General features: G+C 42.3%; 1 protein-coding gene across 1 annotated transcript in view; it reads left to right on the top strand.

Annotated features, from left to right (window-relative positions):
* Positions 1 to 27,928, top strand: part of IQCA1 (IQ motif containing with AAA domain 1) — a 100,465-nt gene that overhangs the window by 23,635 nt on the left and 48,902 nt on the right. Inside the window, exon 7 of the mRNA XM_010285645.1 lies at positions 19,260 to 19,344. Within this exon, the coding sequence (XP_010283947.1) occupies positions 19,260 to 19,344 (85 nt within the window). The remainder of the gene's footprint in view (positions 1 to 19,259; positions 19,345 to 27,928) is intronic.

Genomic DNA, 27,928 nt, shown 5'->3' with positions numbered 1-27,928 from the left:
GTTCATCAGTGGCATTGCTGACCTAATAACAGGGGCTCTAAGTAATAGCAACTTTTATGCACATTATGTGTTGTTCCCACAGATTTGGGGATTGGTTTTCTGGAGGAAGGAGGAGGCGAGGGGTAAATGTGCTTTCATAATAGGTTTACACTTTACTGATTAGCTTTGAATGATCTTCTTGCTCTGCCTGCTGACTTGAGTACTGTCAGAAAAAGAATTGGACAAGCTTCACGGCGAGTGAATGAGAACTCCTTCTGAAGCGGCGGGTCCCTGCGCTTTATTTATTCATTTTGAACATTCCTGACAGGCAGCCCAGACTTTGATGCAGAGGAAAGGAGAAAGAAATAGGAAGTGATGGTGTTCTATTTCTCTTTTTCACAAGACTGTTTTGTGGAGCTGAGTTTACTGCCAATACGCCTGTTCACCGGGCTCCCTAGGTAGCAGGGGGTGGGGAAGGAGAAGGCAGGAGGAAGATGAATGGAGAGAGAGGTTTTGCACTGAAACTCCACAGAATAGGGAAAGTATTCATTTGTGTCAGGCGCTGCCCGTATCGCATTTCACACTCCATACACACTGCTTTTTATGAAGTTAACGTTAACGTGCGTGCAAGCTGCCAGGCAATCCATCAGCAACTGAAGCCTTGCCAACAGGACAGAGACAGATGACACCTCAGCCGTGCCAAGCAGCGGCACCCCCTCCCCATATCTCTTCAACTCTGCTTCAGAGGGATTGTTGCTCTAAGTCCAGCCGGATTCGTGTTGTTTTTCAGTCCTGTCTGGCCCATGGTACATGCCCTCAGCCTGCCAAAAGCGCTTTTCAAGTAACCAAGGAGTATGGAGTGCAGTTTACTACACGATATGGCAACAGTTCACAAAACAGCTGATAGGAAAATTGTTTAATAACCAGCTTTAGTGTAATGAACTTCTATGGCAGACAGTTCTCTAAAAGACCAAGCTCCAGTCTGGAAGTCCTTGGAACACAACCAGACACATCCCCAGCCCCCTTAATCACAGTCCTCTTTCCATACAATGCCCCGTTGCTCTGGAAAATGCATTCCCTTCTTCCCTGCCACGGCATTTGTTTCGTAGGAACCTACCAAAAAATGCCTCTCTGGTATCTGGTACTTTATATTCAGCACAGACAGGAGTTACTGCCCACTGGAGCTATTCATAGATAGGTGATGAACTGCTCTTCCACCTAATCCATATTGTCACTACTTGTTTTCCCTGTCGTTATTAAAGGATTGTCACACACTCACAAGCAACATTCTACTCCGGAGCAAAAATTACCAGCCAGAAGCAGTTACGAGCTCAACGTAACGATCAGGATATTCTGCAGATGAGGTTGAATAAGAGGTTGTCTGCCAGTTCCACCAGATGAGGATGAGCTGAACTAAATTAGAAAGAGGTCTATATCTGCAGCACAGTTTTCTCCTGTCCTTACCTTTCTCTGTAGTTGAATATATCATCTCCTATCTTCTTGTACTTTGTGCATTGAAAGCCTATGCAAACCGAATTCTTTAGGGAATAGCACAAAACAAGAAGAAGCTCCTTCTGCATCACTGCAGCCAGTCCGGGTTGATACCTTTTCTGAGTCTTTTAATTTTCTTTGGGAGAGTGAAGACAAGCTCTAAATTGTGGAAATGAAGCTCTGAAAGGATGGCACAGGCTTGAGTGTCGTCCTCTGCCCAAATACTTTATCTTCCTGCAAAACTACAGAAACATTAGTAGATACAGTGAGTGGGCACCTTTGACAAATGTTGGCTAATTACTGAAAGTTTTGCCTTGTTTTTTCATCAGACCTGCTGCAAACAAGGGAGGAGGCTCAGGAAAAGCTAAAGAGTAGTATAAAAAAAAAAAAAACACACACACAAAGAAAAATACAAGAAAGCCAAAATATATTTTCCAGGAAGGAGATATTCCTGTTGCTCTCTACATCAGCTGCCACAGAATAGTTGACAAATTTCATGTTGAGACAATGGCTTTTACAAAGCCTCCAAGAAAGGGAGAGAAGAGACAACGTCCATTTTCTCTAGCAATAGTTTCACCTCTGTTTTCTGACAGAGGTAACAACTTCAGATTTTGCAAAGACAGTAATCTGTATCATAACAATTAGTGCTGATACAAAGTGCTCTCTGAATGCCTTTCTCCCGTGCCAAAAGGCCATTCTGTAGGAACAGCTTCCATTTAACATCAATCTTCCTGAACACGGCTCAGCCTGCTCCCAGATGTTTGACTGTACCTCATATAGACAGTCAAAGCCAGCTTCAGAAGCCACCAGGAGCAACACAGCCGTGACCACATATAGCTCTGGCAGCAAAACCTGTCCAGGACCCTGCATAAATATTCTGGCAGCTAGACCGTGCTGAGCTCCTCGCTGCAAGCAGCCATGCTGCCGAGTCTCAGCCAGTTAGAGTACATCTGTGGGAACTAAAATCCTGCCTTTGGGCTCCTGGGTGAGACAACCTTTAAGACTGATTAATTAACATAATTAGGAGCTGTAAACATTAATGGGTAATGTTCAAGCCTTTCCTAACGCATTCTTTAAAGCTTCCACTGAGTAGTTATCTATTGACTAATTTTGGCAGACTTCTTTAGGGCTGGAGGCAGCGAGGGAGTAGAATGCAAATGCAGCACTGGCTTACCAGAGGAATATCAGAGCAAACAGCCCACTGGATTTCTTTGAACAGAGAGAAAATAAGTTATCATAAACAAGAAGATTGTGTATGGCGGGGGAGAGTGGAGTTCACAGTTCTGCAACCTGTTTTCCCATTGATTGGATTCAACTATCTAGCTTTGACAGCCATTAAAAAAAGCAACAACCCCAAACCTTCAGTCCTTCTTTCCTTTCTTATGGGAACACCACATTGTCCTCTTTTAAAAAGTGTCAACCCCTCCAATTCCAAAGGGGGGACAACTGCTATTAAGTCCATCTGCAGTTAATCTACTTTATTGGGTGTCCATGGATTTACAGGAGGCAGGGGACACCTCTGGAAGCTTCTGTGCAGTGGCAGAAGTTGCCTACTTCAGTGTATGCTAAAAATTTATGAGTGCGTTGACATTAATGGAGGTGGCTTGATGGCTTTTGGGGGGATCAGCCGGAAGCCCCTGGATTCATATATTTCTCATACTTGGCGAAACACAGATAAATCTTGGTGGCGGGTATCTGAAACAGTAAGACCAGTTGAACCCTGGTGTCACGCCTCCAGAGAGACATTGATAACTTTGCTAGTTCTGCTTTCTAAATCACCACAAACTCTGAAATACGTTGCCTTTCCAGTTTTGTAAGGCTCCTTGAATTTACACTTCAATTTATGATTGCTGCCTCTATGCGGTGATTAAAAACACATGCAAAGGACTCCACTACACCCATCCTTAAATTTTGCTTACTGAATGTCAAGTTTGAAATAATTAAGCAACACAAAGAAGATTCTTAAAACATCTCAGGTGGAAATCAAGGTTCCCAAGGGGTTTTCAACATAACTCATCCTCATGAGCTTATAATTTAATCACCAAGTGCAGCAAAGCTGCATATAAGCACACCTTCACCAGCTTTCCAAACTCTTCCATATTCATTCAGATATGTTGAATCACAAAGGTGTTAAAGATGTTCTCAGAATCCTTTCCCTTTCCCTGATAGTTTGTTTACTGGCTCCCTATTACTGAAAATGGCATCAGGTGCTGATGGTAACACAGCTAAGTCCTCATTCTAAGCAGACTCCCATCAACTTCTGGGGAGCTCATGGAAGACGACACTGTTTCTGAGCAGGTTTATCAAAATCAGGGCTTTTTCAAGGGCATTAGACAGGCAGAAGCACATACTCTTGCTTCCCAAGGACTTGCTCTCCAAGCAGTTCACCACCAGTGCAACATCAGGGAAAACTATTTCAGTAGCATGGTACTTTGGGCTTTTCTGCTGAAAAGCTCAATTACAGGCTTTCTGCCTGTGATGGGGCTTTTCCTCACCATCTTACCGGAATGCTCAGAACTTCAAGCATCTGCAAGCACATACTCATCTTTTCATCAGGTGTGATTTGCATTGCACACCTCTTGCCATGCTTGCATATAAATTATGCATTAGCAACGTTAAAAGCTCATTCAGATCTGAACAGTCACACATTAGCAAAGCCATAACGACCATCATTCTTCTTCAGACCCCTCTCTCCTCCTCCACTTTTCTCCTCAACCTGCTTGCTTCTAAATCACTTTGTCTAGAAAGACTTAACCTTTCCTCCACCCCATTTAGTCCCAGATTCTGTCTCTGCAGTTTTTAACCGTAAAGCTCTAAACGCTCTGGTGACAGCAGAGCAACGGCAAAATTGTCCAGAGCCTACGAGCTCAGCCTGTGGAGGTACGATTTTTACAGGGACAAAGACGTTTCTTTTCTAGAGGGCAAGATGAAATTCCTTCTTCTAAATCTTGGTAGTAAAAGGATGGGTCCAATCAGAAATTTTCGCTTATTTAGTATAAGGAAAATTATGGCTTTAACTAGTTTCCATCTTGAAAAAACCCAAAACATCTGAGCCAGTATTTTCAGACCTATATATTGTCAATTGAATACCCAACATCTAAACTTCCAGTCCAAATGGTTAATAGCTTGACAAATCTGATATCAACTGAGAAACAGAGTATTGTAGTAGATGGTGTCAGGCAGTGAGAGCAGAGAAGTGCTAAAACCAGAACTGGAAAGTTAGCACAGCTGTTTTGGCGTTGTCAAGCCCTGCCTAGCGCACTGCAGAGAGCGCAGAGCTGTTCACCCAAGACAAGAACCCAGATAAGGTTAATCATCAGAGGTTGGAAGACGAGAGGGATAAGAGCAGGCACGAGAGCTATGTCCCATGAGGCCCCAAATAAAACACTAGTGACAGAGGAAGCAGGTTTTACACCACTTTTGTCCCCCGGCGCTGCCAATGAGCTCAATGAGCTTTTGAACCCCATTTTCAGTGCATAATTATTCCAAATATTGCATAGATATCCATATAACCATAGCCTCCTAATTAGACCCAGTTCCAGCAAGTTAGGCAGTGCAGTGTGGAGGCAGCCAGAGGCGTGGTTCTGCACATACAAACAGGACACCTCTTTATTCTCCCTTTCTCATTCCCAAGAGCACAGTATTGCAGAGGAATAAAATGGATGCAACGAGCAAGGCCAAAGCAATCAGCCTCAGCACATGTGTTTGGTGGTACAGCCACTGTTTAGCAAGAAGAAATTAGAGGACCAAAACCAGAGTCATAGCACAAGGGCAAACTGATCTTTGTCCTATCCTGCTAGTCGCTTCTAGCCCTGTACTTACAGGCGTGCCCATCCTGAGCACTATTCCGTAGGATGCGTTCCTGGCTTCATTGGCTTTCTGCTTTTTGATTTTGCAGCGCTACCAGAAGCGACACAGGCCATTACAACAAATCTAGGTTAGATTCCCTTTTCTACCTTCCTCAAACGGTTGAAAGCGGCCCACAGATACCCACAGTCCATTGACCTTGAGTCTAAGCCTCCCGCTTAGCATTAAAGCTCTAAAAATATTCACTCCTTTATATGTCTAGCAGTCTGGAATCAGCTGAAGTAAATAGCATTACTCTGAGTTGGTTCCATTTGCAAACAACAAAAAAAATCCTGTAACTAATTAATTCTTTTCCTAAAGCACTCATACCCATCTATAGTAATACTTAGGAATTAAAAGTCTGAAAATGCTAAGTGTTACCGACATAATACAACAAACCCCCCACTGATATGCTCAAGGACACTTCCCAAACATTAGATTTGTTTGTTGTCATAGATACTCACACAGACACAAACATCAGTTACATTCAGGGACTCACACTTGCCAGCAGCTTATTACAATAAAGCTCTACATGTTTTAAAGACTGGATTGGGCTTTTTCTGGAAAATGCTGCAGTAGTGTGCCCAGCTTGAAGGAATGTGTTAGGTTACAGTTCTCCTACACCACATTTTCTTTATTCCTTTCTCAAGCAGAGTCCTAAAGCAGCAGACAGGATTTCTGAAGGCAGGAACAGACAAATGGGGTGTTTAACACTGATAAATGGGGCCTGATTTTCACCTCAGAGCTGGTTTCTGTTCCAGTAATCCAGCTCGATACCTACCTCGGCCCAGTAGGGTCTACTCTACCATCTGATCTATTCTTGGTTTGACCAGCGTAGCATAGTCCTAATCAGTGAGGAAGGAAGAAGGGAGTGAATCCCAAGGGGAATAAGAAGAGACCCAGCCCAAGTATTTTTTCACTCTACTGTGATAGGGAGAGGTATCTTCAGCAAATTTATACAGAGCAGCTGGAAGAACCAACTTTCCCACATCCTCATTTCCAACAGCAAAGAGAATGAAGATATGCTAGGATACAGAAACAAGAAACAGGCAGAGAAAAAAGGATCAGGAGTCCCACTGGTACCTGATGGAAAGACAGAGGCACTGAAGAGCCAGCGGCTGGCAGAGGAAAGGTGTTAGAGAGATATTCTGGGAAGAGAAAGACTAAGGAAAAGCTTAGAAGTAAGGAGAATAAAAATGAACACGAAGCACAGAGCAGTAGCTCTCAAGCTACAGCCCTTGGTCCATGGAACGATCTCTTTGGAGAAGCAAGCAGAGGAGGTAGAAAAGACATTTTCAGCCTGTAGACATTCAGCTCTGTAGAGTGCAAAGAAAAGCGGCAAGTGGGTAAAAAAGAAACTTGGCATGGACTGACACAAGCAGAAACAGTCACGAGGCGCTGGAGAGGCAGAATCAGAAGAGGGATGAAAGAGGCATATAACTGGGGGAAAAAAACCCTAAGTTACCAATTTGAAGAAGAGGGACAGTTAGAACCAAAGCATGATAGAAAGTATTAAGTGTGTCCAATGCAAAGACAAAAGAGCAGTCCTCAAACGTGTATGCCAGCAAGCAAGCTCAGGTGGATTTAAAAAAGGCTCGATCGTCAGAAAGTCAGATTTGACTATGGAGACTATGAAGGCATGCAAGTTATGGCTGGGAACGTGGCTGTGAATGACAGCCTGTTATTCTTTCTCACAAGAGAAGAGAAGGATATATTTAATTCTGAAATGCAGTTGTACCACTGTTTTCACTGGCAGTGGAGAAAATGCCACTTTTTTTGGAGTTTACATAGTGGGAACTATAGCGGCAGAGCGTCCGATAGAATAGAAAGCCGATTCAGGGCTTTGCAGCTTCAGTATGCCATCATGTTTCTTTAACAAACTGTTGACAAGTTACTTAAGTGATGAATTTCAAGTGAATTTCCACACCCAGAAAACTTGCATCATCTAGCATAGAAAACCCAGACTTACACTGGAAATCAATGTAATTATCTACCATGCCGCTGAGAGCGCTTCCCCCTCCAGTCTCATTTCCCTTTGCCTCAGGAAAAAAACAGCTTGGACAAAAACAGCTCATCTCTTTTCGAGTCAAGTATCAAATACACAGTTAGGCTCAGCTGCCTTAAGGTACCACTAAGGTTGAGAGCACAGCTTCAGTGAAAGTAGGTTCTTCGTTGGTTAATAGAACATCCAGAGGTATTTGAATAGAATGATTTTATACCCTTCAATTTGAGGCATAAAGTCAGATTCCAGTAGAGTTAAGCAGAAATGATGGGGAATTGAAGAGGGAGGAGGACACAGGCAGCAGAAGCATGTTGTCCCATCAATCTCTAGATCTCCATAGTGGACTAGCTGGTACGGTCTCCAGGTGACAGCAGTACACTGACTGCCATGCCAGGATTGGCAAGCATGTCAAGGACACACAAGGCAAAGCATCTTTTTTCCGTTGAGATGATTATCTCCCTTGAGAGCACCAAACTCCTCCTTTTGCTCGGTGGCCAGTGTGCTGCATGGTTTGGCAAGCATCTAGGTAAACTCTTCCCAATGCAAACTTTAGCATTAAAGTTGGTCCATCCAAATCCTACACTTGGATTGAATCTTGACTCGACACTGAAAAGGTTTGAAGGTAGTATTTCTGTGGGCAGAACAAGACCTTGCCCGAAACCTGAGTCTCATCCACTCCTTCCAGAGTCAATATGTTTCAGTTTTACTGAGAATTTCAGCCCAGGGGAGATTAGTCAGACTCCATCAAGCAGGTTGTTTTTATTATCCAGGTCAGAGTCTGAGACTTTTAAGTCATGCTGCATTTCAGTGCTGTGCAGATACAACAGAAAATCTGATTATTTATAGTAATTTACTTTAAACACACCCAGCTATTAGCATCACAAACTAGCTATGTTTTGTCCGCTGTTGTCAAGCATCCTTAGGACTCAAGCAAGTATTAAGAGTTAGCATCCTAGGCTGAATAAGAGACATTTAACAGTACATAAGGGGGCTTTCTAGTTCTCATTAGGCTCTACAAAATAACCATATCGACATAGTACTACGCAGTTAGATACCGCACCAAATATAATATCGTTTGACTTGGGCAAAGAGCATAGAACCATAAAAGAGCTGGTTCAGTATTTACCGAGATATTTATGTAATACCAGGAAACTGCATTACCCTTAACTAAAATATGTTCAAATACTCCCCTCTGTCTTTTTAGAGCATCTTACTGACGCAGTAATCCTTCGGTGGCTTGGAAAGGAAGTTTACTCTCGTGTTTTGTATTCCCCATCACACAAGGAGACTGGCTCTTTCCTGCAAGATTTTTCTGGAAAGCGTCTAATCCAGCAACCAATTTTGAAGATACTGGCTTAAAACGTGGCTGTTAAGTTAAAGGCTGCAGTCTGTGTAGCTGCAGGAGTCCTCCAAATATTCCAAGTCAAAATACAATTGCTCTGAGGGAGCAAATTCCAGAGCCGGAGCTCTGCCATCTTTCATATTGCATACATGTGCTTCCCATCATTGGCTCAGCTCTGATAGCTGCTGCAGAGGGGGTAACGCTATGCCCAAAATACCGTTTCACCTTCATTCTCTTCTGGGAAATCGTGTATAATGCATGGGTTTATTCTTTATGTCTTGCAAGGTTTGCAGTTGCGGGAGGCCTGGGAACTCGCGGGAGCAGCTGATTGTAGCCTCTCCCACGCATGTGCCTGTATTTCATTCCTGTCCAAACTTAATCTTTACATTCTTTGCCCGGGGGATCTCTGCTCTTCTATAATAAGGCCATTCCAGACAACTGATCCTCTATATAGGCCCGTGAAGCAATACATTTAGATCTTCAGTACTAAAAAAAAAAAAAAAAAATTACAAAAAAAGCCCTAAGATAGAGCAAGTGGGTAAACCTGCCCTTCAAGTCTCAACCTTCAGATTGCACTTCTCGCACCACCTTACCCGTTACGCCACTTTAGTAGAAGGACATCACCAATTTTGGGCACTTTGCTTCTACCAAGAGTGGGCTGCAGGTCCAGCTCCAAATTCCCAGAGGACATCCCCATGCCGTCCCCAGGTCTCCAGTCAGGCATCTACCTCTTCTCCACAGTACCAGCAACTCTCTGCAGCACTAGCCCTGTCTACCAAAGAGGTGCTTAAAAAGCACATTAATTAAGCTGCAATGTAAATGAACAATAATAAAAAGCTCCATTTTGTGCTTATAATTGATTAAATTCAAGTGCGTCCAAGCAAGTGGTACGTGCAGAAGAATTTGATCATTTAGATAGGCAGTGCCAGAGTCCCACAAAAAGCATTCCATTCTTTGTCGGTCCCCAAGATTATCCACATTTTCAGCCAGTTTAAGGGGACTACAGCTCATACACCAGAGACACACCAAACAGGTACAGAAATACAACACTCCCATTTTTCTTTCAGAAAACTAAAAGGGAAGGGTTAATGAACTTGGCATCTCAAGGCATTACAATGTGTTTCTCGGACTGCAGAGACAACTACAGAAAAAACTGGGGGTTTTGAGTTAACGCTGTTGATAAGTGGATGCTCTTAATACCATCCTAGCACTGGCTTCTAACTGAGCTCATCTGGAATAATTTCTCCTTGTCTTTTCCTCACACTTTTTTTAATTGCCAAAGCAGAGATTCTAAATTACTTTTCTTGCTACTGAGCTATTTGTTATTATCATTGACTAGGAGTCTATAAACATATCTAACTTTACATACGGATTCTCTGCAACATTCTTCAGTATCAGTCTCTTTTTTCTTTCTCCTGGTTTTACACTCTGTGTACACCTGATTGTGATTTATTCTAATAAGGCTGCACAAGCCAATTGGGATGAACATTGAAAAATCAAGCACTGTGACTGCTTTCATATGCATGAAATTGCCTCAGATTTATCATTAAATAGTTCATTTAAACACTCATGCAAACCACAGAAAACCAGATCTCTTGAAGTGGACAAGAATGTCAGCAGCAGTGAAATAGAGAGCAGCATATTTGGTGGCCTTCTTTAGAACTTAAGAACGTATTATTTACTATTTTCAGTTTCTCATTCCCCACTGAAGTTTTTCTGCTGCATCACAAGTGCTTTTCAAGGAAGCGCAGTCTTAGCTACAAGTAGTGCCATTAGCACAGCACTACGGTATCCGTATCCGTCTTAAATGAAGTAGCAAGCTGCTCTCCCAAGCAGTAACGCGATGCCTGACAGATGCTGATTACACATTGTCCTTCGCAAACGTTTAAAGTCAAATCCTGGGCAGGCAGCAGGTCAGAGGCACAGTGATCCATGAACAGGACAGCCGTCACATAGTGGTTGAAGAGGACAGTACAATCATTTTAATCCAGGGAAGCAAAAAATGAGGCAAGTTAAAGTTACACCAGACTGGACTGTATTTCTGCATTGATACCATAGACATGAGGCAGACAAAGATCTAGCTACTGAAGTGGGTCTGATGCCACCTTCAATATCACCTCAGATTTACCCAGCTTCAACATACCGTGAAAGAACGCAAGCAGCTGCAAAGCAGAATGATGTCGTTTTACCACAAAGGGCTACGTATTACTCTTACGTGCCGTGCTGTATTTGTGCCAGTATTTAAATAAGGGTAGATCAAAGCACAAGGCTTCTCTGCTCATTTTCAGGCCCGTAGTCCCCAATTTTCCAGACACATATAAAAGGTGCATATGCTGCATAGCATGTGCAGGGAGTTTGACTTGACATGCCCCAAGTGCGTTGAATTTATTATGCATGCACACAACTATCCATCCAGCATATGAGCAATAGGTTCAGGGATAGCACAGTCATTTTGGAGAGTTTTTAATCAGCTAATACCCTTGAAATACTTCAAGTACCTTTCGCAGTCAGGTGGTGGCAGAAGAAATACAGCATATGCAAAAGCATTTCAGAACAAGGAGGAGGGCAAAGTCCCAAGAGAGCTGACACAGGGGCTTGAGTGCAAGTGGCACTTTTCCAGGTGGGTGACCTGTCTAGGGCATCGCTTCTCAGCCCTCTCCGCAAAGGGATATCTTCAGGCTCAAGTGACGGGCCATGGCAAAACAATTTAAGGCAGCCATACACAGTTTGCAGCCTTCTTTCCCTTCCATAGGGATGTGCTTTGTTTCGCTAACACCTTGACTTCTAAGAAGCAAAAGTTGATTGCTCAACTTTCTCATAAACAAATCTGATAAGACAAAATGCTCTCTGTACTCCATTTCGCTCCAAATCCCAAAGAAACTTGTGATGTTGGAGTCAAGTTGTTTCTTTTGGCTGGCCTTGCTACAAAAATCGCATGCTTTATTTTCCTCTTTACAGAATTCATATTGTGTTAATAAAGTACTGTTGATTCCCTCTGGCTGACTCTGCAGGAAAGCTGTTCTTGCAAAGCTTCTAGTCTGAGTTAAAGTAATCTTGCTTAAAACTGGCCATAATTGTTTCAGTCTCTTAAGTTTAATACTAAGCACAGGAAATATTGCCAATTTGAGTCAGGATTTGGCATTCTGTGAAGGCAGGATAAGCTGACCAAAGGTAAGGAGTTCAGTAAACGCAAGGGGAATTTGACCTGGCGTCTCTTTGAGCCAGCTTCCGTATTTTTGACCTTGGTCTAAAGAGAATGGATAGAGAGAAGAAAACCAACACAGACGAGAGTTCAGTGAGAGCTGTGAGCTCCGGAGTACTCATTACTCCATCAGCCAAGTCCCCCAGATGTGATGCTGGGCCCTGAGGGGAGTTCTTCCTCCGCAGGAAGGATTGCTCAACCCACTCTCCTTACAGCCGGGTTGACAGGACCGCATTCCTCGAAAGGCTGTAGACAGTCAACAGGAAGCTGAAACTGGAAATAAGCCTTGGGACAGTCTGACTTTGAAAAAGAGAGAGCAGCCCTTCACTCTGAGACAGGCGCTGGAGGAAAATAGCCTGCTTCATGGCTCCGGTAAACACAGGATGATGAACAAGTCCAAAATAGAAGGACAGGCACTAAAAAAAATGTAGACCCAAGAAGCAAAACATAGGTGCGGTGTTGGATATCAATATCTGTTCTGTGGCTTTCAGAGAAATAAAAAGACACATGATTTCTGGTTCTCTCGGGCCGGTTTCCGATAAGCAGGATTCTACCCCGACACAAGTACGTACAGTCAATTTGATGAGTTCCTCGCCAAGAAGGTGTAACAAATGGTAGGCCTGGCAAGGCCAACAGCAGAAATACCACCAAGACTGCTGTGTGACACCATGACATGCCCTGCTCCTAGCTCAGAAACCATTCCTTCCGAGGGCAGGGATGGAACATCCAGGTGTCCACGGGGCCACCAGGAGATGCCTTCACTCTTACTGCAGAGCGCCTTACACCAGGCTTACCAGCAGCTCTGCCCAAGACTGTTCTGCATGGCAGGGGTCAAGCCAGAAAACCCTAAATAACCTTATAGAAATCTCCTTTCCAGTCCTCTTAGTCTTATTTCCATTTCCATGTTGTGGTGGTAAATTTAATACTCATCTTCTCTAGGTTTGTCTAAGCTTTCAGTATGGTTTGGATGTTATTGCAAAACTCTTGCAAAAGAGTTCAGTTACTTAGGTCAGGATGTGACTTCTTCCAGGCCCAGGTTAATTCAGATTTGAGCTCCAAGAAAAATTTTTGCAATCTTTTCTTGGGGGTAGAGAGGAACATGCAACATCAGCAGTAGCAGAACATTTTTCAAGTGTTGATATTGCCAAATTTTTGTTCTGATTTCTTCCTTTTTTTTTAAATTTAAGCTATTATTGGAACTGTAAAATAAACCTTTTTGTTTCTCCTTGGCCTTATTCATGCCCATATCGCCTTTTATTTCTATTCAAAAACTTAACAGTAATTTGAAGTGCTACCTTCCCATGCCCCCAGTTCATTTCAAGGAGAAAACCTTGAGCTTGCCATTTTAAACCAGGAATAATGTTTCTCAGAATTTTGAAGTAAATAATAGGTCAAAAAAATCCTTTTCCCTCGTAGTTTAGAGCAGAAGGCAGGATAACCAGGAGTCCTGGTGGAGAGAGCTCATGCCCAAGTCTGTCTGAAGGGGAACAGAGATTCCCTTTTTTCCAGTACACTAATGACCTATTGCTATCTGTAAAAGACCACGAGGATCCTTGAAAAGGTGAAATAACTTCATGACAAAGCAGAACAGACTAGTTCACTGTAAGAACTCGAGACACTTAAGAACAACTGTACTGGGTCAGCTAAAGGTCTGCCTTTCCTGGCCAATACTATTATATGTAATAAAACCATCAGAGAGAATTACCACATTCAAGTTTGTCCCCTCCAACAACTGTTCCCAACTATTACTTGGCTTTGGAGCTTAATTCTACCATTTCAGATCTAAGGCGGGCACTGGGCACCCAAAAGACCATCTATTGTTTCCAATTATGGTAGTTACCATAATAAAGGATATCACCTTTCCCCACAAACCTTTCACACTCATTCCTCCACTGGAATGTTTCTTCTTGCACATCATTGGCCTCACAACACTTGAGCTTACGTTTTTAAAGCCAAGTATTTATCCAGAACAATAAAGCCTCCAATCCTCCAAACACTTCTCCCTGCTAGTCACTCCACTGAATTACTTCCATGCATAACAATCACATACACAAGCAAACACTTGGAGGATCAGGACCTTAGATAAAACATAAGTTGTAATATATCTGTGTCCAAACCCATTAAAGATGATGAGAAGCCTGTGGAAATTAATCTTGCTCTACAAGTAATTCTATATTTGCGTAGGTTATTTTTCCTGGAAGTGATTTTCAAAGAGAAAAAGAAAGCACACACACACAAAAGGAAAGAAAATGCCACAGCAAAGTCACCTAAAATAAACGCACACTGCTGTTTAAGTAGTTTGAGAGAACCCATACCAGGTGGGATTACAGAAAAAAGCAAGAGCTACAACACAACGAAGGGTTTATTTCTTTAAAGGGTTCCCCCCGCCCGTTGTTTTTGTCCCTTTTCTGCGCAGAACACTGCTGTCCCTCCGCCTAGAGCGGACAGCCATCATTCATGCCTTTTCTTCTGCACACAGCCCACATCCTTTCTAACCCTGAAAAGGAGTTAAATGCTCTTTTTCCTCCAAAGAACAATTTTTTATTTTTCCTGACAAGGCCTTTTATGCAATTAGCTAGAGAAGTCGTGGCCAAAAAGAAAGAATAACACATGTAAAATCATGTCCGAGAACAGACTAGGTAGTAACTTGTTGAGTCTATTACCAGACAAAAATGTTTAAATCAATAGTGTGTTCTCATAAATCAACAGCCATATTTAGCCTTAACTACAACCATCCCCAAGCAATGTGGAAGAGAGAAGACACAAGAAAATGGTGATGCTCCTGAAATGAGGAGGGGAGGAAGCAAGAGATGAGATGAGCACAGTGCAGGGTCATCACCCAGACAAGGAATTTATTTTCTAGATCAGAATTGAGGTGCCGCAGCATTCGGGCCTGAGCAGAGACTGCCAATCACACCAAGTCTGGGGGCGATTTGGAGATGTTAAAGAACCATTCGAACCTAGTTAAAGCTAAGGCATTTATGTGCCTTGCGTGCTAAAACAAAATTGAGCCCAGAAGAGCCAGAACTCTATGCTACACGATCACAAGCAAAAGGGTTTGCATTGGAGACCATAAAAGGTCATTCTTTTTCAATTACACTTGACAAATCTGAGTTATTATAAGAGGAATAAGTTTGGAAAAGGGGAGAGCAACAACAGCGAACCAAAGAACAGAATGTAACTCAAGAAACAGCGCAAGAATGTCATCAGATCCTTTTCTTTCTTAGCTGGGAGTGGAAGATCGTCTCTTTTCCCTCCTCCATCTTTGTTCATCCGCTTACTCTTCCGGCTGAGCTGGTTTGATTCAGATTTAGCGCCCTCATTCATTCCAACTAAATGGCTTCTCTGTAAAGCTCTTTACTCGCCCCATACTATGGCTCCCGTTGACAGGATTTCACTGCTTTCCAGAAAAGTAATGGATTTCTCACATACCACAGTTTCTAAAGGTCCCTTCTCCCCAGCCCTTCAGCAATGCCCTCTGCAGCACAGAAACATTTAGTAGTTCTGTTAAAGCAGTGGCTCTGACCCAAAGAAAGATATTTTGCCTCCTGTGAACTCTTGTTTGGCGCTCATCGGTTTGATTTGCAGCAGTGCAAGCAAGGCTCCCAAGCACAGTTTGTTCAGTCGCCTGTGAACACGCAGCGGGGAGCAAGTCAACCCCAAGAACCATCCTCAGCTCCTTGCAGCAAGCTTTGGGGTCTTCAGTCTATACCAAGTGGCCATACTTCACAAAATTTTGTTTGTTCTTTGAGGCAGTTTTACTAGAACTGCATCCTCCATATGAAATCCGATGGTTACGATAGAATTTGCTTCTGCTTTTGCCTGCAGCCCTTAACACTTTGTCAACATTCCCACTGAAGCAATCGTGTTGAAAATAAGAGTTGCCTCTTCCAGTTCTGGCATTTGCACATTTTTATGAGATGCTGGAAAAGCACAATTGGATAATTCTTTTTTTCCCCTGCAAACGTTGAGACAATAATAAGTAACAGATTCATTGAGTTTTGACTTGCCTCAAAACCAGGTGTTTCTGACATATACCATGTTTCTCAAATATATTACACACTCCAATACTCTTCCTACCAAGAACTTAAGCTTTTACAGTCTCCTCATCAACATGCACCAAGACTTTCAGACTTTCCTGACCACCAGTTTAGTTTTTGCGTAGTGCTGCCTTTTCAGTGACATGCAGAGAAAGCATCAGGGTGTCTGAACTATGTGGCTAACCTGTCAGCTAGATATAACAACTGACACGCAGAGAAAGTATCAAAGTACTACAAATATCAAAAATAAATGCTGGGCAGATTAGAGGAAACGTAGACCAAGTGGTTGTCTTTTTTTACTCGACCAAGAGAGCAATCTAACAAACACCACACTGAAATTCACACTTGGTGATCTCCAACGGGCTAAAGCCTTACAGTGACTGTAGTTGCAACTCAACCTTTAGAGTCAATGAACAATGCAGGTGCAGGTATAATGCTCTTCTACTCCCCAGTTTGGTGTTCAGACTAGTTGCTGACTATGGGAGCCTCTGCAGCTCTACCTTCTGTACGTCTTGGTTTACAGCATGGTTTACAGCATTAGTGCCACATAGGTGGAACTAAGAAGGATTTCCACCATGAAGCTCTCCCTCTACGCTTCCGGCAAAGCAAAACAGCACACTAGGGTTGGGTTTGGAGCAAGTTCTTACCTCTGGATTAATTTTCTTTCAGTATTATTGCCTTAGAACTGCCTCTCATCACGAATACTTCATTGTTTCTAGGAAGTTTCAAAAGGGGAGGGCAGTTACTTGAACAATTATTATTGTGAAGCAAGCACAAAATCATTCTACATGTTTGGGAGATCCTCCTAATTCAAGAGCCGTTCGCTGTTTGATGTGGGACAGGCCTGGTGGGACTCTCTTGAGCCATAGATGACGTGCAGCTTGCCTGATGGAACAAAGATATAGGAATATCCTTGGCTGTTCATAGAGCGCATGCTGGCTGCTTATTCTATCCTGGTGTTTTGTCATTATCAACGACTGTAAAACAAGCTTATACAGAACAGTTTAGGTCCAGTGGAAGCCAAATTAGCAGCTTATGACAAATGCATGAGATAACCCATTGAGATGGTTCTGACTAGAATGCTGCCAAAAAGTGAATGGAGAATTAAAATTGAGATTTATTTCATTTAAAATAGACTTTTGACCAGTAAAATCAATGGCTGCATTTTTCTGTGCAGATTTACAGACCAAATGAATCCCTGGTTTAACCTCTGAACTCAGAGGGTTCCACAGAGACGGGAATTTGTCTATAAGGGTCATGCATGTGCATGCTTCCCAGGCATTACAAGATTGAAGTTGCAGTCATTTAAACCTAGAAGAGAAAGAGGAAGAACCACAAGAGGTCAGATAAGGAAATGAGACTTAATAGTACTGCTCTCTGACTATCATCGGACAGCGATTGATATGCTAATCAACAGTACACAGGAAAGGATGAAGTCCAGAAAGAACAAACAGATGTCCCTGAAGAATTACCATGACTGAAACGTGTGGTAGCTGTCTGCTCTCAGGGTCAATGGTGACCATGGGAACTTACATTCTGCATTGCCCTCAACTGAAGACCCAGTCCTTGGGCAGCTGACTGCTTAGTAAAGAGCTGCCACTTTTCTTCTACTTGTGTCAAAAGATTGGCATTGCCTTCTCCTCACCTCAAATTATTTTGCAACATAAGCACTTGCTGTAGCTGCTACAAAAAGAGGAGATGAGCCACCTCATCCCAAACAGCTACACCAGCTGTGAGCAGAAGAATCACACAGAAAATACAGATTATAAACAAACCGGAACCCACTTCCAAATTTCAGAATTTGATAACATTTCTACAGCACTCGGAGATACGCTCATCATACACACCCCAAGAGTAAATACTTCCGTCTCCAAGAGCTGTAAATGATTTAAAAGCAAAAAAGCTAATGCAAATACCGAATGTAACACTAATAAATATTGAAAGCTGGCACTGATAACATATTCAGTGGGCGGTGGACTCCAAACTGATTCTTCACCCGCAGTGGATATTGCTTTTCCTTCCTCCCAGCTGGCATTAGTCAAGTAGCAACAGCCTTAATACCAGATTTTGAGAAATTTGTTGCTGTAAGCCAAGCTTGTAGCAGCATTTAAAACAAGATTGCATTTAACATAAAATTGAGCTATTTTCTGGCTGTTTGTAAAAAATGAAACACGATCTAACATTAAATAAACTAGATGATGCAGGTTTGAGGCCAAAATCCCATTCTTCCTAGATTTTTAAAAAAAAAAAGGGGGGGGGGGGAAATACACTAACAATGATGTCCCTTTGTTCATGCAAACTGGTTTCTGGGAATGCAGTGAGCAAAGTTTTGCATCTGTTTGCATATAGAACTAGTAATTGTTGAACAGGCAAGTCAGAGATACAATCACAGTAGAAAGTTTGTTTATTCTTTTGTAATGTGTATTACATTAATACTAGCTAGGATCAGGTGGTACTATAGGAACATAACTGATGCTTGTTCCAAGGGTCTCAGTTTAAAATTGAGTCTACTGCTTAGCAGTAAGTCTAGGAAAATTCCTTAAGGTACCAGTTGTTTTAAAAAAATATTTAAAGCCGTTTTTATGAATCACGTTGACCTTTCTCAGCTATTTTTTTCTCAAAGGAAATTTCATTTCATTTAGAGGAAACATTACCATTCTGTTTGAAAGTAGCACAAGGGTTTTTCTGAAGTGTCAGAATTTTCTTTGGAGTGGAAAAATCTTCCCAGTATTACCAAACAAGCAAAAAGTCTTACTGATAGAATCCAAAAAGCCACAAAAGTGAAAGAAGTAGAACATTCTTATCGATATAAATGGCCTTTAGATTGTAATTATTACCTCTGTCTTTCAATCTCATTCTGAAAGGCCTGGAAGCACCCGATCTTATCCATGAAACTTTACCACAAAGCCCCTCATAGCCCCCTCCGTAGCTTCCATCACCACCTAGTTGTGCAAGCACGCTGGAAACTTTTAAGGGCAAGATCCTCACACAAAAATACAATCTGGAATTTGTAGGTCAAAAACTGATTTAAATAAGATGAATTTTTTAAAAAGCTAGACTTTGAAAGCAGAGAGCAGAGCTGTAAACATAAACACTTTAAGCTAAGTCTCTCAGCTGTGATGTGCAGTCCTGAGAAATTCCCTGAGGACTTTCAGTGTTTGCTGAGACAAGAGACGTGGGTTAGTCACCATTAATGAAGTAACTGGACAAGAAGCCACTGTCATAGGAGGGAATACAGCACTCTGTTTTTGAACAGGAGGTGAGGGAGGGCATGCTTCCCCACCATCTAGCATCTTTGTCAACCAGATGAAAAATTATGGATTTTAATTCCTCTTCCATCTTTTGTTTCTCACACAGGCATATCATAGGCAAGTTTCCTGACTATCCTACTGAAGAGGCAGGAGGTTCAATTGCTCTTCTTTCTCAAAAAACTCCAGAGCAGGTACTGTCACTGCTCTAATGCACCTCATTAATGGGGTTGGGGAAGGAATCCGCCACAAAACATGTCTGTTTATTTAAGTTATTTTCATAACAACAGTCCCCAACACTGCAGGAGCCTTGTTGTTAAAGAGCTTTTTGCTGCAAGTGAAAAGATTGTTTTCTTCCAAGGTAAGCCACAGCACTCGTGTACCAGAATTTATTCCCTTTCAGGATGTGCAACCACTTAGTTGTGGCAAAAGGTGCTCAGGCATGCAAGTTACACACAGATAAATGTCTGAAGGAGCTAAGAGGGAAGAGCTCAGCTGCAAAGAGTTGCTCTCCTGTTGCAAAAACCCATGTAGTTAGACTGGCACTAGCTACTAGTAGAAATATATATTAAACAGTTTAAAGAGCCTTGGCTTAAAACAGGCATCCAAAGCTACCCCCCGAGGCTGAAATTGGTTCCAGTGTGTTTGCAATTCAGTATCAGCACAGTCTAGCAATAATTAGTTTAGTTTAAGCAGAGAAGAGTTTCTTATGCAGGCAGGCCTAAGCCTTGATTTACTGCCAAAGATCCATTAAGCAAGCTTGAACAAGGAACACATTCAAGTAGAGGAAGTATCGTGGTTTATCTTATGTATTCTTGTAGTGAACTCAGATGTTTTTCCTGTAAAAATCCTTCTTTTGACTTCACTGGCTAATAGAAGTAGCTGATAATCTCTTCCTCTGATCATCTGGGTGTCAGAGAGAAAGTGATTAAGGCCAGTTGAAGCAGCGAAGGCAGCAGTTGGCACTCAGAGCCAATTTCACCCTCCACAACCATCTTAGCAGGATGAGGAGTCTGTTGAGGGAAATTATAAACAGGAAGCCCTGCACATAGGAGCAGGATTTGGCCCCTGAGTGAACTGGGAGGACTGTCAAAACCTGTCCTCTGCGGTCCTTAGAACGCCCGTGCTGAGACAGTCTGTTGTGTTCATTAGCTGTCTTCAACTGATGATCTAACACAGGTACGGTAAGACAATATTTTGGATTCAGTCCTTCCTGGAATCATAGGGAAAAGCCTGGGGCATACTAACAGCATCTGTGTGGTTTGAGGGGATGTAAATACAGACCAGCTCAGCATAAAGCCCAAGGCTCAAACCATTAGTTACTCTGCTTGCAACAATATGCAAGAAAATCCCTACAAACAGGTCTCCGTGCCTCACTAAAACTGAGCTCAGAGCATACTCCTGGTTTTAGCCAAGTTCAGAGTACACTAAGGTCAACCCCACTAGCCGCTGTATCTAAACCACTCTGTTGTTCAGTCCCAGAGTGGAGGGGACCCATCAGTTAAGTTTTCAACTTGTAAAGTAGAAACACATGCCAGAGTCAAGAAGGCTTTGTTGGCTGCTCTGAGCAGCAGGGGAGCCACCCAGCAAGTATGGCGTATTACTGGAGAAGGCTTCAGGGGACTTTAGGCTAATTGGACCTGCTACCAACAAGGATAAACACATTTCAGGAAGAAAACGTTACAAGAAATTACACTAAGCAAAACTGGATAAGGTAGTAGATTCTGGAGAAATACATTCTTCCTGTCCTACTCCAAGCTTCGAATTCCCACCTTCAGCTATTTTGCTGTCTTTCCTGGGCACCTGCTTTCTCTTTGCATTAAAAGAAAAAAAAAAAAAATTAAAGGAAACCAAAAGTCCAGGGAGATTGTTTTACTACCTCTTTTTCCCTGCATAAAAGAAAAATACCTGGAAGAAAAAAATTGCAACTCTTCTCCCCAGCAAATTTTCACTAACAATTATCTGATTTTCAAAGATTTTTGGGCCTATTTGTTCTCCCTTTTTAGCCAGCACAAGTGAGAGCAGAATGTGTGTCGCATAACCTTAATAGATATGCAGAATGCAGTCAGCAAAAGAAGGTTCAGTACATTCCTGATTTTACCTGAATGTCAGACAAGTAAAACATTTTTGTTCAACTGAGTCAGCTGCATATTAAAAATCCCCAAGGCAACTGGTTTTGTTCCACACTGGTCTACTGGGCAACATAGTAAATGAAATCCTGGCCCCATTGAAGTTAATGGGAGTTTTGTCCTTGGCTTCAGGGGAGACAAGATTTCACCTCTTGTATATATTAGCTTCTGTGAATGGGTTGGTTACTCCCAAGTTAAACTCCATGAAAAATCAGGACCGAACTGTATTTAAAAAGCAAGCATTTTATAAGACTTGGGTAAAGACACTTTGGGGAAAATAAAATACAAATTAATCACTTCACGAACCATTGCTGCATTATTATGCATTCTATATTTCTTTACCCTTTGACAACTCTGACCTTACTTGACTTTGTAATGTAGCCGGCCTTCTGCACAATCTGGTTTCATGACATTTTACAAATACCTTTCAAAAAGATATGCCAAAGAGATCCCGATGCAAAGCACTTGGTGGTTTAGTCAGGAAAATATGTACTGTCACTTGCCTACAAAAGTACAAAAGAAGCTTTTCGCTGCTTTACACACTCTTCAAGAGAAATGTAAGATTCTGAGACATCAGTATAATCTCCCTGCATCTGTTCCAGATATCTATCCCTAATAGATTTTTTTTTTCTATGCTTTGCTCCAAAGATAATCATCAGATGTGACAATTTTTAGCTTTGCCCTTCTACCGCTGCCAACAAAATTATGATTTCTTCCTGTAGTTCATTAAGTCTCATCACCACGAAAATAAGCCAAGAGAGTTGCCATTTAGCAGACACATTCCCCCCCCCCCTCAACTCCCCCTCATTTCCAATATTAAATGGTTTAACAGAAAAACAAAAAAGATACTTACTGACATCCTGGTTGCATGTTCGATTGGAGGACAAAGTCGTCTCCACGTTATTGTAATCGCAGTACCTGATGCAGCCGCATCTAGAGAAGGGGTGAGAAAAAGTACATGTTAAATGCTGTGCAAACATATGCTCCTGATCCTCGCTTGGCACTCTGTGCAATACTATGCTGCTAATTAGTATTCATTATTACCAACAGCTAAAGATCCCCATGAATCCCAATAATCCGTTTGATTGGGAATGGTAGTGCAAGAGATCCCCCAGTAGTTAGTTAATATTAAATCAATATCCCTGACTATTTCCCAAGTACAGACAGTAAAATGCAGTCAGGTACTGCATCGTTCACACACACCCCCCGACATGTAGTAGGTTGCTTACTTTTACAAAATAAATAGATCACAAACAGCTTTAAAGCATCAGAGAAGGATTCAAGAGGCTGTGTTGAGTTATGCTTCCCTAGTATCCAACATTTTACAAATATGCTTTTTTCTTGACAGAAAATATACCAACTGTATTTTTCAGTAATAGAAATAGATGCCTACAGTTATGCTCACCTTTATTTCCTCTGTTCCACACTATTCCAGATGCTCCTTTTAGAAGTTATCAGGCTGGATTTTCACAAGTGCTAAACAGATAGTGCCATCAGCTGGAGCTGGGCACCTCAAAGCCTTAAAAAATAGGCTGATTGTTTCAAGTTAACCATGCAGGAGGACAGAAATGGTACTCTGTCTCTTGGAATCCTCCAGACAAGGATTCAGTGCAGTGAAGCCCTTCAGCAGGTAGACTCCCCGTCCGGCAGCTCTCCACTGCCTAGGAACATGATCTCTGTTGGCTGAAGTCAGTAGTCTAGGTTGTCTGCCTACAGGCACGCAATATAGAACCATAGAATCTTTGGGCTGGAAGGGACCTTTAAGGCCATCTAGTCCAACCCCCCTGCAGTGAGCAGGGACATCTTCAACTCGAGCAGGTTGCTCAGAGCCCCGTCCAGCCTGACCTGGGGATGTTTCCAGAGATGGGGCATCTACATCTCTGGGCAACCTGGGCCAGGGCTTCAGCACCCTCAATTGTTTTCACCTCTACCATCCACCTTTCCTAAAAAACCTACACCAAAGCAAAGCTAACAGATTTTTCATAAAGACGTTCGATGGAGACTAACATTTTGAAGTGCTTGCCAGAAAACAAACACAAGAGCAAGTGAGCTTAAGTGGTGAGTTAAACTACATTTGGGCAACATTGGCCGAAAGGAAAAATACTGGAGCACATAGCAATCACGGACTGAAGTGCCTGACTATTAAAGCCAACTGTACAATTTTGCAAGATCCCATAAAGCTAAAGTCCCACCCAACATTTTGAATTCATTCTGGCAAGAAACAGATCATTGGGGTTATTTTTAACAGCTTAAGCTTTGCTTGCAGATGCACACCCAAAAGTAAACAACGCTCAGAAATGCCTTCCCAGGAGGACTCTACATCATTGGATCATGGATTTGCCTGTGAGAGGGAATGAATCCAGAACATTGGCCCTCAGCTAGCTCAATGGGACAGAGTCTCAGCCCCACCATGATGAAAATAACATCTCTTCCAGTTGACAAAAAATAATATCACCTTGCAGAAATAATCAGCCTATGGAAAGAGTTGTAATTAAATGTCCTCAAGCTAGGAGGGCAGGATAGGGGGAAGCACATTTACAGCATGCTGCACATTACATACAAGTGATGCAAACGGGCAGCCCGATGTTCGGCACGCTACTCTGGGACATGGGGATGGCATCTCCTCCCATCTCAAACAGTCCTGTTTTCTTGAAGAAATTTCTTTTTTTGTCTTAGATTTCAAAATACCTTTTCCCTGTAGAGTTAATACTCAAAGAGAGCACATTTCCTCTCCAGGAACACTAGGCTATGTGTATATAAAGCGTTTCTGTTCAAAATGGTTTAAGAGCCAGAATTAAAATGCTCCGGAGCTGTCTCTCACCCCCCACAGTGGAGACCCAGCATTCCCAAACGCATTTCATTTATGCCCACAACACTAATAAAGACAAGAAGTTCAAGTAAGGTCTTCTTTCAAGGCATGAGGGAAAGACTTATTCTTGAGGAAGAACATTTACCTCAAGCATCAGCTTGCCTGAGCCAACACTGAGCTTTCTACAGCTGAGCAACATAGAACATGAGTGAGTCCTACTGGCAGCTGGGGGTTTTCATGTACTTGGCTCATAAACCAGCAGCAGGCATTTCCATTCATAGGCTGCACTCTGTTTTAGTGCCCCTCTCTTTCCCAAAAAAGGGGATTTGCACTGCAAGAGGTTGGAAACACACTTGAACTGATGTATGAATAGAAAAGTCAATTCAACTTTTGCAGGATATCAGTTTAGAGGAAAATGTCTTTTCAGCCTCAGAAGATGATGTTACTGGAGAAGAGTAATCACTAGCACAACAGGAGTCCTACAGCAAGACTTAAAAAAAATGAGACTAAAATTCATCTGTTCTTACTGATGCACATTCTCTTCCCCAACATTGAGAGTCTTCTAAGCACTTTCAGCATCATTTCAAAAAGAAGCAACCTAGCAAAGAAAAGGGCAGTCTAAGGTAATTTAGGAAGACATCTACTTTTATTTCCACTATGAAGTTTTCTTCAGGGGAAAAAACTGTATTATAATGTGGGTGAATTTCTTAGTAACTCAAACTAACCTTCACTTGCCCTTCCCTTTCTTTCCTCCTCTTTTGTCAGATTTTTCAGGCATCTTCTTGCAGCTGGAGGGAAAATTGTTCAGTATAGAAGAGTACAAACCATTCAAGGTTAGATACACAGCCAGCTTCGCCCCAGCTCCCAATCCTCTGCAATTATGGAGCTGCTTAGAGCAGAGGTGGAGAAGTTGCGCTGGAGGAGTACAGAGAAGGTGCATCTGACATGGAAAAGAAAAAGTTATGTTTGCTCTGTCATTCTCTTTTGGGAAGCAGAGAGCCACTTCAGACAAGTCAGGCTCTGTATGCTGGTGGCATTGTCAAAACTGCATGGCTTATGGAGCCTTTCACCAAAACTACTTGGCATCTCAGATGTTGCCAAGGCATCCAGAAGAGGATGTTATTTGGGTGTACGCAACTTCTGCCTGCGGTCGCTATGCGTGTTTCCAGAACCTGGCTTCTTCTGGTACTGTACGTTTCAGTCGGTGCTAGCTGCAGGCACCATTTTTCTCTGCTCCCCATAAGAGCAGTTAGTTGAAGACTTGCACCGTAGCTCATAGTGCAGTTCTGAAAAGAGTAAACAAATTTTTTTCTTGCCACCTCACAAAACTAATGGAAGGCAAGACAGAAGGATCAGGACAGTTCAACAATTACAGTCCCGTTATAGCAGGTTCATGAAAACAGAAACTCTACATAACCCCTTTCAGTATCGTTCATCTGTATAAAAACATGAAAGCAAACCATTCCAATCTGAGTCTAGATATACTTAAAATATCACTGGCAGAACTCAAAAACACTGCTTCAAATTAAAACCTTTTATCAATCACATGTGAACTTACAGGTATCCTGCTGGATAAACCCACCCCTGCGACGCTGGGAACTGTTACGGTTACCCATTGGTAGGCAGAGGTGGAGGTGACAAGGCTGGATTTTTGGCAGGGCACTAGCACTACAGTAAAGGATATACTTCGAATAGCTCTGTTGGTTTTGGATACAAAAGGCCTGCTGGGACACCAAAAACCCATTTTGAACTCTTGTCAATCTGTTAATCTATCTGAGGGAATGAAATGCTTCGCTCCTTATCACTGCAAGATATGACTGAACAGTGCTTGGGATTTAAATTACCATATTTAATTAAACGTAAGATACTGAAATGCTCAAGGAAATCTGCTAATGAAATTTCACTGGCTGCAAAGTATAGCCCCCGTCATCATATCCCTTCCACTCTCCAGTCTTCAACACATTAAAAGGCATTCTTCAGAAAACAAATGTTTACTGTTAGCACGTCCTGCAATTGAAAGTTTTTTATTTTCTACTCTTTCGTGGTACTGCCAGTACTAATGGTCCATTAAACTTCAGTGGCCATAGATTTTCTGATTTACACTCGTCAGTAGATGATCTTACAAAAAGAAAACAATGAAAGGTGCCTGGGAACAAAAGAACAGTAGAAACAGCAAATTTCACCCTCTGCCTTTTTCAGATAAGGTATAAATCTCCAGGAACTGAAATTGTGGAAAATGATGTAGCTGTACCCAGTTACCAGCTGCTACTGGCTTACAGGGATAAAGATGCTGGGCGATCCATGTGTATCCATCAGAGTTTGTCGCAGTATCTCTACCCAATCTCTCTCACCCACTAGAACAATTTCAGTCTTTAGCCACACATTGAAATTAGACATGCCTCAGGGCAATCTCTCAAAATCCATCTCCATAAAACCAATCTGCCTACGACAAATTCATAATCCGAGTCCAAGTCCAGAGGGAACTTTAAGTTGTATGTCATTAGGATATTGTGCTTCTGGGTGGTTTCAGGAATTGGTCTCGCCCCATAAAAGCCCTCGCAGTTTGGGACAGAAATCACGTCTTCTGCAATGATGTTTTGGGATAGTCAGCACCTATGTTAAAGTTTGCAGGTGGGAGTGCCGTCAGCATAAATTAGAAGGACTTTTCTGTAACAGTCAGCTACTCTGGAGTTCATAGATTGCTGCCAGACAATATATTGGATATCATGTGTCCCCAGTATTGGAAAGCTGAAAGCAGGGAAGGAAAGACAAACACCGGTTCATAACTCCTACAAGCACGTATCTAACACACCTTGGACGTGAAAATATTTGACCAGCTCTTCACCTTCCTTTCTCTCTCCTTCAGGTCGCTGCAGAACTGGCTGCCAAAAAAGAGATGGCTTTGCAGAAAAAATCCCAAAAAGGGAAAAAAGAAAAAGACGACGGGAAGGACAAAACGAAAGGAAAAAAGCCACAGAAAACTGGAAAGAAAGTAAGATTTCCTAGAATAAAAATAGCTAGCAGTTTGTGGAAACAGAGCCAAAGTCCAGCCTATTCAGCCATGTGTGAGCAGAGGCTATTACTTTATATTAGACTGGTCACCAAGGCTTCAGAAGGCGCAGGAACTGCCTCAGGCCAGTCCCTATCAGCCTTTCAGTTACCTTGGTTCTAGGAAACTGAATTTTACCTCTCGTATTTCAGGAGTGACAATTTGCACGGCCACAGCTCAGCTCAGTGGGAAGAGCTGGTATAGGTGCAGACCACCAGAGACCTAGATGAAGGGAAAAACAACACTTTATGCCTTTGGCATTGTTGCCAAGACAGTGTACATGCACTTTTCAAAGCACTGTTGCTTTTTTTTTGGTGCAGATTAACAAAATAGTGCTTGGTTATCTAACAACGAAGCATTTCTGCTTTTGGTGTTGGATACAGAGAAGTTAGTTACTGCCACCCCTTCACACAAGAACTAGGAAACAAGAACCTTAGCCTCAGTCAATAACCTGAATCAGAGCTTGCAAGCATTTCAAACTAATTTATAGGTACAGTTCTGTGTAGGCCAGCTATGTCTTTTGTGCTGCAAGCCAACATTCTGTAAGCCTGTAAATAGCAATCATGCATTTTCAGCCCACATTCTTCGGGTATGAACTCTTTTTTGCTTCAAGTCACAGTGGACACCACTTAACATGAAATATTCCCCAAAATCTTTGATATGCTAAGGTATGGTTTCACAGAAGGTATGCTTCCAAATTAGTTCAGGAGCAACTTCACAGAGGAAAACACCTGTGAAACAGACCAAAGGGCATCTACAAAAAGAGAGCTGTGCAACAAAAATTGTAGGCT

This window comes from Phaethon lepturus, unplaced genomic scaffold (assembly GCF_000687285.1).
Source record: "Phaethon lepturus isolate BGI_N335 unplaced genomic scaffold, ASM68728v1 scaffold9284, whole genome shotgun sequence".
Lineage (NCBI taxonomy): Eukaryota > Metazoa > Chordata > Aves > Phaethontiformes > Phaethontidae > Phaethon > Phaethon lepturus.
This window is presented reverse-complemented; position numbering and strand designations above follow the sequence as displayed.